This window comes from Xylocopa sonorina, chromosome 2 (assembly GCF_050948175.1).
Source record: "Xylocopa sonorina isolate GNS202 chromosome 2, iyXylSono1_principal, whole genome shotgun sequence".
NCBI classification, from domain to species: domain Eukaryota; kingdom Metazoa; phylum Arthropoda; class Insecta; order Hymenoptera; family Apidae; genus Xylocopa; species Xylocopa sonorina.
The window spans coordinates 9,721,726-9,740,591 of record NC_135194.1 but is presented as its reverse complement, the minus strand read 5'-3'; the positions used below and the strand labels follow the sequence as shown (position 1 = coordinate 9,740,591).

General features: G+C 43.7%; 2 protein-coding genes across 5 annotated transcripts in view; one reads left to right on the top strand and one right to left on the bottom strand.

Moving 5' to 3' along the window:
• The window catches only part of Mamo (zinc finger protein 628-like), an 81,222-nt gene extending 76,717 nt beyond the window's left edge, over positions 1–4,505 (top strand). For all 4 annotated transcript variants that reach the window (XM_076910690.1, XM_076910692.1, XM_076910691.1 and 1 more), the window contains exon 4: positions 3,351–4,505. In XM_076910690.1, coding sequence (XP_076766805.1) covers positions 3,351–4,412 — 1,062 coding nt within the window. In that variant the 3' untranslated portion in view covers positions 4,413–4,505. The remainder of the gene's footprint in view (positions 1–3,350) is intronic.
• The window catches only part of Rassf (Ras association family member), a 459,381-nt gene that overhangs the window by 424,854 nt on the left and 15,661 nt on the right, over positions 1–18,866 (bottom strand). The gene's annotated exons all lie outside the window — the stretch shown is intronic.

Below are 18,866 nucleotides of genomic sequence, written 5' to 3'. Positions count from 1 at the left end.
ACGTGTCCCGGACTCGTTTCTCAAACAGTTGACAAGTTCTTTTCGCGGGAACGCTTTCCGAGACGTGAAAAGTACACGAGCCGTGTCACGTACGGTTTGCGTCAATTGTTCAGACGAGACCCGCGGACGATCCTCTCTCTATGGTGCATGATTAAAATTTCATTTGCCAACGTTCTCGTGACGCAAACGCTCAGCCGCGCAGAGTAATCTCAGTCGTGGGACAAACTCTGTCGATTCGGTGAAACCGATTTTCACTCTATTAAGAACTAACGTTGCATTTCAGTTTCTTCTCGAGTCACCTTTGCGTTATAGGATTAAATTGGCTCTGAAGAAATTGCTAATTAAAGGTCGCGTTGATGCTACGCGCTTCTACTTTCACACGAAATTATTTTCCACGCTTGCTCTTTAACATTCCACACACCAGTACACAAATTTTGTATGAGAATACTACCTTTCTCGAGCATTCTTTCAAAAAATGTTGGAGAAACTAATTCATTTCCACGAAAGCTCGCAATAATTCTCGCTCTCGATAATTCCTATAGCATGACGATACCAATTTCAAATTATACAAATAAAACATTCTGTTTGCCACTCTTAACTGCAGCGACACCCAGTAGACTGAAAGCGTCGCATGATGTGCCGAGAACGCTCTAGCACGACCTTGCTGATCTTAGATATCGTGGTCCGCGATAGGACACGTACATGAATTATTATCGAACCGCGATGATCGCGTCGCGGATAAAGAGCGGTAACGCGAACGAGTCGGTGCGTCTCGTTTTCGTGATTCGCTCCTCCGGCAGCCGTCAGCTCGACGCAACGATCCGATCGATCGTTGCCTCGATCGGCTCTCGCGGGGCTCCGATGACGGAACTGGTCCGAGGAGGGCGAACAGAGAGAGTGAGAGAGAGAGAGAGAGAGAGAGAGACGAGAAAATACACGAGAAATGGTGCTCCGAAAAGCTTATGCGTCTTTCTGGCGTTCATTGTACTCGCGACACCCGCCGTTCTATCGTCTTGAAACGCTAAAGGAACGAAGGAAGAGAAGGAAGCATGGCGAAGGTGAGGAACGTACGTTGTTCAGAAGTCGCGAATTCCACTCGAACGAAACGAGAGGAGGGTTGATGTAAGTGGAGAGAAGAAAACTGCTCGTGCACACACAGATCATACGCCGCTCACGAGAACACACAAAAATGGCCATCGATGGCTCGAAGACGCGTTCGAGCCGCGACCTCCGGGGTAGATCGAAACGAGAAAGTGTGAAGAACAATTTCGTAAAACGAGATACGTGTGTGAAAGAAAAAAAAAAAAAAAAAACGTGCGCATAGTTTCTCGCTGTTGGTTACGGACCCCTTTCGCGCTGGTCGAGCCGAAACAGAGGCGAGGAGCCTCGTTCGTTTCCGCGTTTGCAAATCGACGCCGGTTGAAACGCGTCAGATGGGAACAGGTTAATTAACTGTACGATTCGATTTCGACGGAACGCTTCCTCGCATTCGCATCTCGCGTGTTTCAACGCGGCTCGAATATTGTGTAATACTTAACCATTGATGGTCGAAAGCGTGGCAAGGTGCGATCGTTCAGAACACATTTCCACGCGTAACGACCGTCCCAGGTACTCGACGTCGAAAGCTATCGGTGGGAAAGACTTGTCCGTAACTATTCACCCACGTTGACACGCGTTCCGATCATTATGGATACTACGCCTTGTTTCGTGTAAAATGACGTTTTGTTTCGGTTCTTAGGCGAACGAATGCATATCATAGTTGTAAATTAACGATTTGTGAAATAAAAAGCTGCAAACTGTTTGTGTTAACAATAGGTCATTGAACCTGATGTCTTATTTTAATACTGACACCCGCCCGTTCGTTTGGTCGTAGAAATTATTTAGCTTCCACCCCATCGCTTGCTCTGTTTCATGTTACTTACCGCGATTTTATTGCTTTCGATTCTCGTTTCCCTTTATATTTACCATCGTTCTACACGTAATTAGATATGCACACCTGATTTATTAAGAACCTCTTATTGTTTCAATATTTAACTTAAACGTTTTTATTATAACAATTATCAAGATGCGTAATATTACACTGCTACGTCGATGTGTCCATGTGAATGGCGATTAAACGAAGAAGTAACTTGCGTAACGAGTATGCAATTGCGATTGGTAAGTTTTGTCCTATTTTGAGAATCACTTTTTTACGGTATTCAGATTGCATGCCTTTTTTACGATTTTATATATACCTTTTTTTGCATCTCAATGTCTACTAATATAATATATATATATTATATATACATGTGCTCATTATCATTACGAGTTTTCATCAATTCGTTACTATTCGGCAGACGATACGTAGATATATGAAAAGAAATCACACAGTTTAGAGAAAAGATTAAAACTCAATATCTGAAATTCGAATCGAAATAGTATTCTCTAGCCCTTTAGCGCTTCGAAGCGACATTTGGATCTTGGAAAATCATCTACTGTGCGTTATGAGCTCGAGCACCCTAACGTGCACTTCTTCTTTTATAATTGATATACGTTTACTTTGTCAGAACAGTCTTTGCATTTTTATTTTAACGTAGTTTCGGATACAATTGATATATTTTGTATCAAAAGTGAAAAATTATTCAACCCAACATCCTGTAGGGAAATAAGTAAGCTGTATTAATGTTGTGGACAGCATTGAACGGTTCAGCGCAATAAGGGCTAGATTACGTGTTATACAATACATTAATTTATCGTTTCACGCAATAGCATTATTGTACCTCTGCAAAATCTACTATCTTTCATGTGCATTGAATTGAAATCGATGCGCAATTGAAAAGTCAACCTTCTACACCAGGATAAAATACGTACGTTTTTGGTTCCATACAAGAGACTTCAAAATGTACGAGATGCGAGAGAGAAATAACTGAAGCAATAATAGTACATTATTTTCAAAAATTTACATTCCAGTTCTTATCGTCTTCAGTGAGACGCTCATACTGGTTACATATGAATGTATCGCTGCACTCGTGACTAATATTAGTTGAAACATTGTCACCAACATTTCACTTTCACAAAGCGACTAAATCAACGCAACTGTCTCCATTAATAGACAAAATCTTTCTATTAAAAAATATCTACGCATTATACAAGTCCTTTTGAATATACAAGAACTAAACTAGAAACCTGCCAAAGAAAGTATTATTACCGCAAGAATTCAGTTATTTTTCTGTCGCCTGCAACCCTTATCAATTCATCCCAAACGCCCTTATCCATCCCCTCATCCAACACCCAGCAGAAATGAAACCAGACAAAACCCATCACCAAGCATCCTCACCCGTGCTCCATCTAACAGAGCCTGATCGTTGCAGGTATCGCTGGCCCTCGGTTTGGAGGCAGGGGGTTGGGGCGCCCTGGTGGAGCGATCCGGCGGCGGCGGCGGTGGCAGCGGTTCGCTGCTAGGTCACGGCGGTTTCGCCGGTCTGGCTGGTTTGGCACGTCGCTGCGGCGTCTGTTTGGCGACGTTTCCTTCCGCCTGGCTGCTGGAACGGCACGCATTGCTGCAGCACGCTGGCCAGGCGAGCGACGACAAGCCGTTCACCTGCGAGCAATGCGGGCAACGGTACCGCTACCGATCCGCGTACGTGAAACACCGGGAGCAGAACCACCGTGCGCGGCTACCAGCCGACAAGCTGTTCACCTGCGACGTCTGCGGCATGCAGTTCAGGTATCTCAAGTCGTTCAAGAAGCACCGATTGAACCACGCGCTGGAGCGACTGCAACGCGCGCCAGAGCCGCAGAGCAGCGCGATGTCGGTGTCAGCCGCCGCGGAGAGAAGCGACCAGGTGTCCAGCACCGGAGAACCGTCCCAGGTGGAGACTGGAAGCGACACCACCACCAATCCCGGCGAGGAGGAGACCAGGGGCGCGTTCAACGAGAACGCGCGGGAGGAGAGCGTCTCGGAGACGGCCAGCGTGCAGGAGAACCCTGGGGAGTCCGTGGAGGTGCAGATGACCGAGGCATCCGCTGGAAACGGCGGCGGCGCCGCGGTTGGAGGCAGCGCGAACGAGCTAGCGGACGTCGACGACAACGCGGTGGACGACGACCGATCCGAGGCCACCGATCCTGTGATCAGCCTAGCCCGTAGTAGCAGCCACGAGGTGGACAGGCGCGAGCGCCGCTTCGCTTGCCCGTTCTGCGGTAAGTGCGTCCGCTCGAAGGAGAACCTGAAGCTCCACGTGCGCAAGCACACCGGGGAACGGCCGTTCGTTTGCTTGTTCTGCGGACGCGCGTTCGGCGGTAAGAGCGACCTGACCAGGCACCTTCGTATTCACACCGGGGAGAGGCCGTACCACTGCGAGATGTGCGGCAAATGCTTCGCGAGGGCGGACTACCTGTCCAAGCATCTCACCACGCACATACACCAGCGCTAAGCGTACGGCCGGACGCTACCGCGCACGTTCTTTGCACTTTGCTAACGCGTTTTTTCGGAGAGGCTTGGTTTCGCGCGAGTCATCTGCGGCTACGGAAAGGGTTGCTCTGGCCAATTTGTTTTAATCGTAACGCTGGCTGGTATGTACAGAGGTAGTCAGGTGATGCCTGAGGACATCTTATTCGAGTGTGGAGCGAGGTGGAGTTAGGTTTCTTATCGTTGGGATTCTCGGATCGGACAACGAGACGTCCACCCTTGCGAACTCAAGGGTCGCGACTGGAAAGCGTGCAACGGTGTAGAAACACGAATTTTTCGCGCAATGCCGGCGAGTTATTTATTGTTAGACGCGTTTGTTACCAGCTGGAGCACCCTTTCCCTGGCAGAGATGCTTGGCTAGAAATAATAGCAAAGCTAGCGAGCTAATATAATTACGTTGTCACGAGGAATTCGTCTGATCGCGTACCAAGCGTAAAAACGTGACGAGAAACGCACAGAGACGAGTGGAGGAAACATCCGGCTTGCATGAAGGTGGTTTTCGAAGAAGAGCGTGCATATGTTAATCTTATGCGAAATGCCAGTTACGTTTGAGTCGAACGACAGGAAGTCCGTCGAAGACTGTGGCGTATTTTTAAGATTCCATTAAACTAGGTTTCGTATGCGCATAAAAGAGGAACGCTTCGCGTCTTCGAGGCCATCTTTTCGATTCTTCGCGAGTTCTCGCCTCTCTGGCGCGCAAACGAAGGGTAGCGGAAGTGGAGAACGTCGCGAGGGTGAGAAGAGGAGAACCGCGTATCCATCCAGCCGTTGGCCCACCAAGACGAGTCAATTACGAAGAAAGGGGGAGAGTGGGAAATCGTCGACAACGATGGTTAGAAGAATAGAGAGGACAGAAGGGGATGCAATTGATACGACAAGACCTCTACATAACGTTAACTTGTGATAAGGATTCGAAACCAAAGAACGCAACGACTCGGCGGACAAACGTCGACGGCTCGTTTTTGTTGTATTCTTCGTCTTCGTGCACCAACGAGCGATCTACACTTGTTATTTAATAGTTGTCAGCAGAATCGAACGCGATTTTTATACAATACACGCGATAACGATCATTCTTACGTATTAATGCCACAAAATGGCGGGTGCGTCGCGTACTTGGACGGGAAGTCTCACGGAAAGTATGTTCGATAACGAACAGTCATAAGAAATTGATGAGATAATTAGCGATGGAAGTTTGAAAGACCTTGGAAATGATCGTTTTAACGTATTTGATGAATTTAATAGCTTAGACGCGTTGTATTTTAATATAAGAATTAGATTTTTCAACCCCTTTTAACTTACCTCGGTCAGTCTTGTTTCCAAGGTTTCATATTATTCGCTCCATCGCTGTAACGAAAGAGGAGTATTTAAGCAATTAATATGATAGCACAAAATAATGGTATCTTTTAATTACGCAGTAGCTATTTAATAAAAATTGAAGAGGGCTACTCATCTGTTTAAAATGTCGTCGCGCGGTACGAATCTCAGTGATTAATTAATAAAATTACTACACATTCGGTGCTCCGGAAACATAATCTACCCTCTGGTGTGTGTAACTCGAGGTGATGAGATAGTGTCAGCCACAAGTGGAGGATCCACGCAGCACCTTCTTATGCGAAACAATTAATTGGCTACTCAGGGCTACACTCTTGACTGCGGGCGTCATGAGTGGCTTCTTGCCTCACTGTTTCACCTCCGAGCGTGTGCCTGCATCTCTCTACGCTTTCTACCTTTTAAACCAACAGCATAAGGTGAAACATATACGAAAGTAGAGAACGTGTAGCGTAATAAGAATAGTTTCTCATAGCCTTTGGTGGTCAATTAATCGCGAACAAGAAGAGCCTTATTAATTTCAATCTTTGCACGTCGAAATAATACGTTAACGGGACAGTCGTTTGGCAGATAATTAAATTAAAATCTTTCAACGCAAGAATCTGTTTCAAAATCCAAATCGAACAAGCAGCTTCTTCAGAGCAGCCATTTTTCTCAGTTCCACGGTGTACCAACATTGAACGAAAAGATACCATTCTTTGTCATCGATTAATCGTTTAACGATTCATCTAGTTTCGTACGACTCAGATGCAACAGATTTAAATTTTGTTTCATCTCCTTCTCATTGCAGTATCATATTTCGATACATCGCTATAGGCTATTTATAATAACCGCTAGTTCCTACATGTAGACATTTTAGATTCAAGTAAAGAGCGACGATTAATTATAATTTCCTCCGTTAGAAGCAAGCAAACTGCAACAGGAACTCGTCGGCAAATGCGAAATAGCGTACCAAATGCTAGACTTCTGGTCCAAAGGACGCAGCGACGCGTTCGACTTGGGCATCGAACGGAGGATGCGGCGCTCCGCGCCGGATCCTTCGCGGAAGCGTTGCCGGTGCCTTGGAAAGCCAGCCGCATTTTAAACCTAGCGATCTAGCAATAAAGCGCGTTTTCTTTCGTTGCAGCCGTCACGCAGTAGAGAAACCGCGAGGTAACGCGTTGTCGCACGGTTTCTACGATCCTTCCAACCTCTTCTTATAGCCAACGAGTCTATTTCTGCTGTCTGCGTGTACATACATGTACGTCCTTGGTACGCGCACTCGCTAGGGTGGCTCTTGTCCTTTCATTTACCAATTCCTTTCCTCTTTCACTTGGAACGCCTTCGATTCGTGACAAAAAAATAACACCAGTGAAAGATGACGTCTGAAATTTTACATAAAAAATCGCGGGTTAAACGTAACCCCGCTGCTATTCAGAATTCGACGCCATCTTTCACGCGTATTATTCTCTGCTGGAAAAATTGAACGCGTTCTAGGAAACGTGTAATCGAAGATATTTAACCAGACACCTTGCGTTGTCCATCCGTCAAGGACCACTCTAGCACGCGCGTACACTTCGATAACGATAGATCGTCCAGTTGAAGATATCCAGAACGAGAGTGCCGGCTCATTCTCCTGGGACCTGGTCTCGCAAGCGAGCCCCGCCGTCCTCGCGTCCCGTGCTCGACGCTTCCGGCGTTGGAGTCCCTCGAGGAATCCAGGATTCTGCAGAATCGCAGAAGATGCGCGTACGCCTGTTACATTCGTCGGCGGAATCGACCAATAGCACTCGTCCAGCGTCTCCTGGTCAGCGTCCCCAACCGAACGGGCCTCCGATCGTGCTTTTAACTATTCACGAGCCGCTTCAACTGTTCACCAGATGAACGAACGGAGGGATGGTCCCGACGTTTACCTTGCAGGATCGATCACACGGACGGGCGACGGTAAATTATTCGACGCGTTATTCCGTCTTCTAAAATAGACATTAAATTAAGGATAAGTAATGAGATCTACAGCGATCGTTGTTGCAAAACGTGCCGTCCCAGTGCCAAGTCTCGTTTACTTTTCGTGAAAGTTACCGCATAGCTTGCGCCGGATCTATCGCCGTCCTGGTGATCGACGATACCTCGAGGTGTACGCGAACGATACCGCTTTAGGATCGACGAGGGTCCGTCCGGTTGCGAACGACTTGACGATCGTCCGACGATGGAACGCGTTGCCCTGACCCGTTGTCCCCTGATCGTGGGGTGCCATCGCTGTGAAAGATGCATAAACAGATGGTTCTTCTATATTTTATTCTTGTACACAACTTGCCTCGTTTTAGCGAACGCTGTGATTTCGTGATCGTTGCTCAAACCTGAAACCGAGAGCGGGTACTGCTGCGTGATTGCAACCCCCTTGCGTTCGATCGAAACGATTCCGACGTGGCGTATCTTCTCGTTCGCAATTGAATTTATTGAGTGCGCGGACGCGAACTCGAAATGCCCGCTTCTGAATTGTAGAATATTCGTATTACGTATTTTCGAGTATTGTGTAAGTTGTTACCGCTTAAACGCTTTTTTCTATGGTAAACGAATTAAACGAATGTTAACGCTCTATGTACTTTACTGGGGGAGATACCCTGTTTTACGAGATAGAAGAAGTATTATATCAAGTATTTATAGTATATATGTACGTGACTCGTTTTATAATTCAGAAGCGGTTCAATTTCAATTCGTGTCCATATACTTCCTTTGAAGAGCATTGCAAAATTCGTATCGCACGATTCTATAATTTGAACAAACACAAGATGCAGATCGTTTCAATCACAAAATCAGTAAGGTGTCACCACACCAGTCTCATTCGCGCGAAAATTCGTTTCCTCGTACAGCTTTAAAACGCATTTCCCGCAGAATTCCGGCGCATTGAACGCAAAGGGCTAAGCGATCCCAGAACGACCGCGGTTTCGTACCAAGTTCAAGTCGATCTTTCACCCGCATGGATTCCACGTGACGGCGAGGTACGGCTGAAACTAAACTCAGTCGTATACTTCCACGCGGAGGCACGCGATTACGTCGCACGGTTCCGCTTACACCAAAGGACGGCTAGCGAATTGAATCTGAGCGGACGAGTGAACGAGAACGCCGTCAGGCGGCGAGTGGTTCCAAACCCTTGCGAGGCCAGCCACCCGATTTCCGTCAGAACTAACGTTTAGTCCTTTAGCTAGTAATTTACGATACACTTTGCTGCTGTGTGCGACTCGCATTCGCGGAACGAAGTCGAATAACGAAGGTGCTATCTAAGAGAATAAGGTTGATCGCGGACCGGCAGCAGATAGATGATGGCCGCTCAGGGGGGCAATGCGGTTCACGGTGCCAAAGAAAAAGACTATACAGTATCGACGACTTGCCAAGGTGAACGCGCGCGTACGTACGCTGTGGAGGTGAAAAGTAGAGAGTCAATCTATATAGAAAATAATTCCTTCGAGCGAACCGAGCGTTCCCCCTCGAGCGAGCTGGTCCGGCACCGCGATAGGTCAGTTTAGTCGATAAATTCCTAAAGTTACGTACATATATATATATATATATTATATATAGTCAAGTCGATTAAGGGTGGAAGTTTTACAACGCGAATGGAAGTAGTACGTCCCACGATGGACGAACGCGGAGAGAAAAACAAGCAAACAAAAACGAAGGCAGACGATACCACGCACTAATCTGAACAGGAATCAGCCGAAGAGGTAGAGAAAAAAGGGAGAGGATAGAGGAAGAGGTGAGATAAGTGAATAGAGAACATTGTCCAACGAATGTCAACGAGTTTCAAACAAACAAAAAAAAGAAAAACGAAGAAAAAAAAAGAAGAAGGAGGAGAAGCGGAGGAGAAGCAGCGCAAAACGAAGATACAATCGGTGGCGGGACTTTTAATTTACGCTGGTTTGTCCACCCCCGTGCGCGCTCGAGGACGCCGCTGCGACGGGACTGCGTTTCGTGTCCGTCTCTCGCGCGTAATTAACGATCCAAGGATTAAGGAAAATAGTTCCATGACGCCTGATGCCTCTGTTAGCTTTTATACAGACAACCAACGTCCGCCCGCTGCCGCCCCATTTCCACCGTATGCCAGATTTACCGCGTTATGGACGGCCGAGGGAAGCTGCAAATCGTTCTGTCACTGAAAGACCGACTGCGCTTGACGTGCACCGCCGCGCTCTGCGCTCGAGCCTGCTCCAAGGGTTGTTCTTTGTTTCGGAGAAACGGCCCCTGCCATTCGCGGTCCTTGCGCACACCCCCTTTTCTCACGCGTTGCGTTTCCCTCTCGCGTTTCGTAGGTTTTCTTAGCTGATCGTTTTTTAATCGAAACAGGGGTAGTTTAGATGATCAGCAACGTACTCATCAGCGTAACGGGATTGTCTTTATTTAGCTTCGCGAAGTTCGTGATTTCCTGAGTCTAACCAAAGATACAGTCCTTGATGAAACGATTTTAGTGAAGCTTCTAAATGGCTCGAAAGTGAGAAGGTTTATAGTCGAAGCTGTTTGCGCAGTATTTCTTATTTCTCATCTGTGATAGGGGAGGATGAACATGGGGGCTATTCGTAGCTTCGATTGCTTCGATACTTTATTCCTTGGTTCAGTTGAAGTTTAGTAGAATACTTTGTGGGTTTTTTAATCGAGTGACAAGTGAATACACAAGTCACTAATTGAGATAATTTCGTGTGATTATAATATGTAACTAGTTGAAGAGCATGATTTCCTCGAAATGCGTTACTGTAAGTAGTACCGCGTCAAGTATAACTGAAAGCTCCCGAGAACTCTGTTGCTGACAATTCTCCTGCTTAGTTAACCACAGCAGAGTGTGTCGAGCAATTGCTGCTCGACGGATGGAAGTATTTTATATCGAGATGTCCGCTTCGTTGGTCGAAGGAGATGCGCAAGAGAAAAAGAAATATCGCAGTCGAGATTGCTACGTTTCTTCGAGCTCGCTTCAGTAATTCGCGATCGTTTTTAAAACAGTTCCTTCGCGTTTGCTTTTCACGCAGCACCGTTCGCGACGGGAATATTCGCACGTTTTAATCTGTGATATCGCTATTTTGAATAAGAAAAGTATTTTCCTCGATTTCGATAGATTCCGTGCGCTTTCGATTCGAAACTTTTGCACCGACTAATGGCAAAGTTTGTTACGGAACACGGGGGGTGAGGGTTGGGGGAAGGGGAAGTTAAGTAATCTTAGGGGTGGCTCGTCCAACGAAAACTGTATATTCTTTGTGAACTGTGATACTAATGTTTTAAAACGATACGAAATACGATATTTATTTAGCGCGCTAGTCCCGTTCGTCCCCTCGAATGGCGGACGTGCGTTTAGATGATTTAGCGGTCGACGGCTTGAGGAATCGGTTCGCGTTGCGTTTGCTCTGCCTGGTTTATTCCGTCGTCGTCCCAACGGTGAGGGTCGACGCGTTACGGTTACGATTACGGGGGTTGACACAGAAAAACGTTGTTACATTGGCAAATATATCCGGCTGATACACAGGCAAATATTTAGACAGCTAGATATTGGCGCAGGGATGCGCATAGTAATAATAAGGGGAATAAATAAAAGCACTTGACGCGTGAAGTGTGCTGAGAAAACAGCTTGAAAATTGCACGGACGAAACGAGTACCGTGGGCGCCGCGCGCGCGTTTCACTTTTTTCCTGATTACAATTATTACGAGACGCGAGTGGCAGTATTTTTATTGTATCATAGCCGCAGGAGTAGTTAGAGGATACAAATTTCTCGTTAACTCGATATTAATTGTCGACTGTATTTGTATGGTGGTTTAAACGAACGTTGACAGATTTAATTCTGCAGAAAAATAGAACGGAATGCGAAACGATATTTATTACAGGACGAGGTGTAACTCGCCGTTTAGATTTTGTCCATAATGACAGTGCCAAATTTTGCGGTGAGATGGGACATTTAAATGCAACAGGACACGTGCAAACATTTTCAGTGAATGAAAAAATTCAACGAATATTATTATATATTAATTACTCTCTGTAATTATCTATTAAATATCTCATAGGTAATTTGATAAATATTTTCAATAATTAAAAATATTTAGAAGTCTCATATTTCTGTCCATGTTGCAATGTGTTAAAAGAAGTAGCGATTAAGCAGTTTACGCAAAGTGAAAGTAAAAAAACGATTAGTGTATCGGAAACAATTTGACTACTGCTGAAGTACAGTAAATAAAAATAAAAATAAACGTGGAATACGCTAAATAGAACTATACTGCACGTGTCTTAATATTTTTAAGCAGGAATGTCCATGCAAAATGCTAAAGAGATTTACATTTACAAGAATACATTTCTCATGCGTAATGAATTAAGAGAAACGTGACAACGAATTATACAAAATTTATATCTTAATTATTACATTGATTATATTCATTTCCTGATCCTCGTATTATATACAAAACGTTTTATCGTTCCTAAAAAGTAATGATGATTTTCTTGACATTGACATTTCATATATTCACAGTTATTTTAACCAAACATCGCGTAACAATCGAATCAATTTCAAATATCGATTGTTTATTAGATAAATATTATAACCTGACGTATACTTTGCGACATCGAACGCATTGCAATGTACGATTCAATTTATTCAACCGGCTGCACTCTACCACTATTATTCGACATTGATCGACAATGAAACGAGATGTGTACATATATATTTTTTACTCGCACAATCAGTAAACGACAGCATAGACAACAGTGATAATACTTTATAACAACTACTATTTGTGATATCGAAATACTAACGCGAATTTTAGCTAGCTTTTATTATTGATTTACTGTGATAACACAATAATTAGTACCACGTAACGCAAGAGCAGAGATGTTGTACAATAATTTTTACACGAATTTCATTCTGCGACAACAAAACACCAAACTTTCTTCTTATATAATTAGTACAAGGTATTACGCATTGCAATATCTATAGGGAATTAAACTGTATAAATAAATAAGCTACGTAATATTAATTCCTCGCCTAATCGTGAAACGTTTATTTGTTGCGTTCAATTACGTGCGTCGAAGACACATTTCTGACCGGATGTTTAAGCGGGGAAAGGGGAGAATTCGAAGTCGACAACCGGGTGTTTTTCTCGAACGAATCGACAGCCCTTTGACCAAGAGGAATCAAAGAGTGAAAGTTCCGCTCTTCCAATTTGCCAAATCACAGAGTTAAAAGTATCCAACAGCGCTCTCCGGGGCTCGCCATCGTCTGAATTCTGAATTTCTTTTTTTTTTTGCCCCGGTTCACTCGACCCGGAGAACAAAAACCCACAAAGATCCTCCTGATAACCTTTTCCGTGACGACGCGATAAAACCTTTGCGTTTCGGGGAAATACGTCCCTCAGCGCCGTGGATTCGGCAAACGGGAGCGGAAAAAGCAGACGTCGCAGAGAAGAGAGTGAGTCTGCTCACCGCCACCCCTTTCAAGCGTGGAAACTTCCGGTTATGCGCGAACTTTTGTTCGTCACTCTTTTATGGATGCAACAATCTTATGGGATTTCTTATTTAGACTCTGAATTTATTTCATATGTCTTTCAATGTTCCATGTACAGAGTGCTCTATTTATAGGGTGATTCCAGAAGCTATAACCAGACGAAGGTCAAACATAATGGGATTACGTTACGAGTTTTACTTTCAAGAAAACGAACTTTGAGATTCTATTCAGTACATTACGAGTAAAAAATTATATGACACAGTAGTGGATTAATCCTCACCATTGTCGTCGCTTCTTTTCAAACTTTCAGCAAGCAATAACATCGTCTTGCGTTATCACTATCGATCGATAAATCTATCGATGACAATGTTTCCAAACAAGAACCGAATTTGATTGAACGCATCCTATTCAACAATTTGCACCGAAGAAAAAAACCGCGGTTGCGTTCCATTCTTCGAAACATAATGGCGGATCGATGGTTTGACATCGCGTCGAGCCAAAATTCCGACGAATAGGAGTAAAAATAGCCACTCGACACACCTCGTTGTGGAATGCCATCAATCTTCCATCGATACCGTTGCATCCAGCCGAATATCTTGGTAGCTCGAGTTTTCCAACCGAAAAGAGGTCATAAATATCCATCGGTGCTTGTAAGCGCAAATTGGACCACGCGATTCTACTCTATCTTGTCCTTTATCCAACGACTTATCGTATAATATCGTTACACCTTGTTTTTAAGGCAAAAAATATCCACCATGGGAAGCAAATGGAAGATTCTTCATTTCTTCCTGCAATCTTCAGTATTCTCTGCTTTAACGAATCACAAAGACGTTCATTTCGAGAGACTCGAATTCTAAAGAGGGTTACCAATACCCATAATCGCGTGCAGGTTAAGCTTCCGCCGTGCAACCCTTCAATCTCTCAAATCCTTCGTTTCGACAAACCAGAAGTTCCGCTCTCCACCCCCGAGTAATCCGATCCTTCTGCCTAATAACCTTACGGTCCTCCGTTTCGACAATCCCCAATTCCAAAAGGTAGACCGAGGCAGCGTCGACCATCGCAATCAGAGAATTTATTTATTTCACACCGGTGGTTCTTAATCTGAGGTTTCTGACGTCCTGCCAGGACCTTCCAGGAAGGTCTTCGCGCGCGCGCAACGAGATAACCAACGAACAACTCCGAACCCGTGTAAACCAACGTCGATAACGAAAATAAGGCTTAAACGAAATGGCATAAATTCTACGAAAATACGCCGCGTTACGTGATTTTTTCCGAAATTCCCAACTTTTCCACGAAACCACGAGCGTCCTTCGCAACGGACGCGACTGGCCGATCGTCCTTTCTCCGAAGCAAGGGTGGCCCGGTAGAGTCTCGTCGATATCGAGAAATAATGCATCGGGTTCTCGTTTTAAGTCCGTTCGAACGTACGGGTCGGATTCCAAGAATCAATTAATTGTGACGCGACGCGTGTTCGTGTGCATACGGAGAGAAGGAACGAAGTGAGAGAGAGAGAGAGAGAGAGAGAGAAAGAGAGATAGAGGGACGAAGCAGACCGCGGGTCGAACGAAACGCAGCGACGAGGGAGAGAGAGAGGCAGAGGAAAGGAACGGAGGGAGGAAAGGGAAGGAACACGACAGAACGAGCGTGTGACTCCGCATCACGTTAGTTCGCGTGATAGCCAGCCGTCTTTCAATCGAAGTCGGTAAAACGTACCTCCGAAATGTGCACGGCATAATATATTCAACACGATTGTGTGTCCCGGCACAAAGGGATCGCGAGCTGGGGGTAGGTGTGCGCGCGCGCGAGCGCGGCCTCGGCACGGATCTCGAGCCGGAGGGCAAGCTAGTTTTTCCGTCACACGTCCACCATCGAATATATCCAACTGATATTTTTTTATTGTTAGTTTTTACCACCCCTCTCTCTCTCTCTCTCTCCCTCTCTTTCTCTCTGCACCTCTCGACGAATGATATTTATATTTACGCCGACTGTTTCATGGCCTATACGAGAACCGATTTCAAGAAGGATGACGGAGCTTGAAATGCTTGGTTCTTGGTTATTCGATGCGTGTTTGTTGTTACGAGGTTGAAATTGCTGCTAACGTGTTGAGGACCAACGCAATTGTTCGTTTGCAACAAAAATTGATGCATCGCCTTGCTTCATTGGGGTATTTTCATTTTTGCATGGAAATTAATATTCGCAACGGGGCGCGGGATAATTGAGCAAATAATTGAACGAATCTGTTCGAACTTTATTCGAGGTAACCAATTGACGTTGTAAATTTAAAAACTGTTTGATCGTGTACTTTGATTTTATGTCTGCTCTATTTTTGAAGTTTATTAGTTGAAAAATTTAGATAGCATCGGTGGTGTTTCTTAAAAGATATATTTGTATATATGTAAGTAGAAACACAACTTGTTTAGTTCATACAGAGACGATATTCCGACGAGGTGTAGAGCGAGCGAACACGTTAATGTTAGTATCGCATTAAGTGGCGGTGTCGATAATTAACATGTTCGCTGCGATGCACACCATTGGTGATGCATTATTAGCGTCTCGTGTGCATACACGTAGCCTGCTGTCGGTATATCGTATTTATGTGACACTTCGTACACGGACAGTTCTCACTTCTTACCATTAAGACCTTTAATAAATTACTATCCAACGATTCTGAAATAAGGGGAAGTATCTCTCTGCAGAATAAAATTTCTTCTCATTTTAAGTCACGATGAACTCAGTAGTTCAATTTCATTACAAAGAAAAGTAGTAATTAGTTTCTTTTGTTGGTCCTCTTTAATGTAACAGCAAACGCTATGTACTCATTTCTCAATTTACGCGATCAAAATTATTCCACAATATTTACTTAAATACTTGCATCTTTCAAGTAAAATAGCGACAGCAATAACAAAGAAGAAATAAAAATCTGCTTTTCCAAACACTTTCTGCAACTACGCGAATCGAATGTATATCCACACTGTTCGATCCTTTGATGCGCTTTCTTATTGTGCTAGCAACTTCATTCGAGCAATTACTAGACACGTGAAACGGACCGCTAAAAATCAGCACTATGGCGTTAATTGAGGAACGATCGTACACGCGCTACCGTGAACTACTTCATTTGGACCTCGAAACAGCGTCAGCTCGATACGAGTCTTTAATCGGGCGAATTAATTCCGACGCAGAGCGATCCGAAATTCCGGGTAGCCGTGGCGGACCAAACGGATGATCGCGTACGAATCGAAACAAGCCAAGTGATTTACCAAAGTGGAAAGTAACGCGAGATCCCTCGCGCATCACCCTCAATTCCGAAACGAAGCTGCACCCCACACGGCCAGGCGTTATGGAATGTATTGGGCATTTTAAACCACGTTTAAAAATTATAGCTACCTATACAACACCAAGTAATATATATATATATATATATAAATATATATATACAAATTCTACTATATATATAAATATATATATATGACGATGATAATATTATATATATATATATATGAAAATATATTTAATGAATGTTCCTATATTTATACTATAAGTACATAATAAGTGTATTATATTGATATTCGATGGCGATTTCAGGTTTTTACCAAGCAACAACAAAAGTTAAATGTCTGTTTAGATAGTAGCCGTACTATCGGTTTAAATTAAACGAATCGGAAGAGAGTGAGAAAAACGAAAGGGAAGAGAGTTAGGTAGAGAGGGTAAAGAATAGGGGGTAGCGAGAGAGGAAATAGACGTGGATCGAGTAGAGGCGAAGGTTAGCGAAAAATTAGAGGCGAGAGGAGAGGGCAAATGCGAGCGCCGTTAATTCGCGAGAAAATTCGAAAGGCGATCGCGTAATTTTTAGAGAGAAACGAGATTGAGGGAAGAACGGATTGGTATGGGTTTTGCGTGCGTTGGGGTGACGAGGCGAGGGTCTTCCTATACTGACTGAACGATCAGATGTGATATATGCATAAGGATTAATTAATAATTATTTACTCCAATCGTATATATATATATGTAATTAATATTATTAATATGGTTATGATATACAAACATTATATCTATATATTGTGTATAGGTAGATAGGAACATATACAATGTTTTTAACTGGTTTATCTATGTTCCGAGGATATATGCTAAGTAAGTGTATTTAGGTAGAATGTTGTAAGAAGGTCTCTCTCCCCGTTAATGTTTAATCGATAGAGACCATGCGAGTGATCAACTTCGCGACGAAAGGGTACTTGTGACGAAAACATCGCGGTCCGCGCGAATATTCGCACGCTCGGTCTTTCATCCGAGCTCGTTAATCGCATATTCGTTTTCTTGTGGAAATTCTACTGTTAGAAAGACGGTGATCCTATTAGAAACGCTTCGTTAGCTGCAATGACAGCCAAGACTATCCCAGAATTTTTTTAAATTATCTGCTATCCGCGCATCAGTTTCTCGTTTGCAAACTACGAAGTTTTTTCTACACTACGGTAACTAAATTTAGGTAACTTTTTTATAAACCTTTTCTTTTCAAACTATATCTTTTTGTACGAGGATTATAACAAATTTTGCGAAGTTTGCCGAAGATTTATTCTGTCAAAACTGTCCACACCATATTTTCAAACGTCCATCCAGAAGTATCTACTTAACTTTTTAATTCTACAGTCTGGAATCCGGACCCTCTATTTCGCGCAAGCGAAATGTCGCACTCGAATTTCTACCAGCAACTTCTACTTTTATTTTAAAAAGTTTCAACCACATTTAATTTAACAAATTATTACATACCGCAGTAAATGTTGGTAAAAAGTCGTAGAATATTCCGAACTTTTTAGAACAGTAAAAAGAACTTGAATTTTAGAGATTCCAAATAGCGTTGGTAAAAATGTGATCGCGAGGGAATAATATAACTTTATAATCAAATTATTTGTTCGACAATTGTGATAATTCGAGTAGGTCGACGCATCTAATTTCAGAAGTTATTCATTCTCGATACATCACCGTCTTTCGCTCAAGTCGAAATTGTAAAATGCGACACGAATATTATTTTTATTCGGCAACCATCGAATTATTTCACGAGTATTTGTTCGAAAACGAAATCGTCCCGGATGAGAAGAAAAAAAGAAGAGAAACAAAGAAGTGGGCTTTCAAATTGCGTTTCAGGTTCCGAAGCGTAGTAATTCGTGACGAGGATCACTTTCTTGCGAATGCACGGCGAACCGCGTCGGTTCGTACGGAGAAGAAAGAAACAGAAACAATTGGGGAGTGTTTCGAGTTTATGCGTTCCGTGCAATAACAGTTTGCTCAATCCTCGGTGTCCGTCGGTCCGTCCGTACGGAACGACTACTCGTAGGTTTAAAACGAAGCATACCTTACACGACGCAGACACAACCCTTGCACACACATACCGACACACAGGCGTACATACATACACTGATACACACGCGTATATTTCGTGTATAGAGAGCAGAGCGGATGTAGTAGCTAGCTGGACTTGTTAACATAGCCAAACAATTTTCGAACGTAATAGCCGGAAACGGAAACTTTAATCTCCTATTTCGAACCTTCCTTCGAGTCTCTCGATGTCTTTTCGGTGTCTATTCTAAAGAGATTTAAGCAAAAGTAATACATATAAATAAAACTATAAATATAAATAATAACGAAAAAAAAAA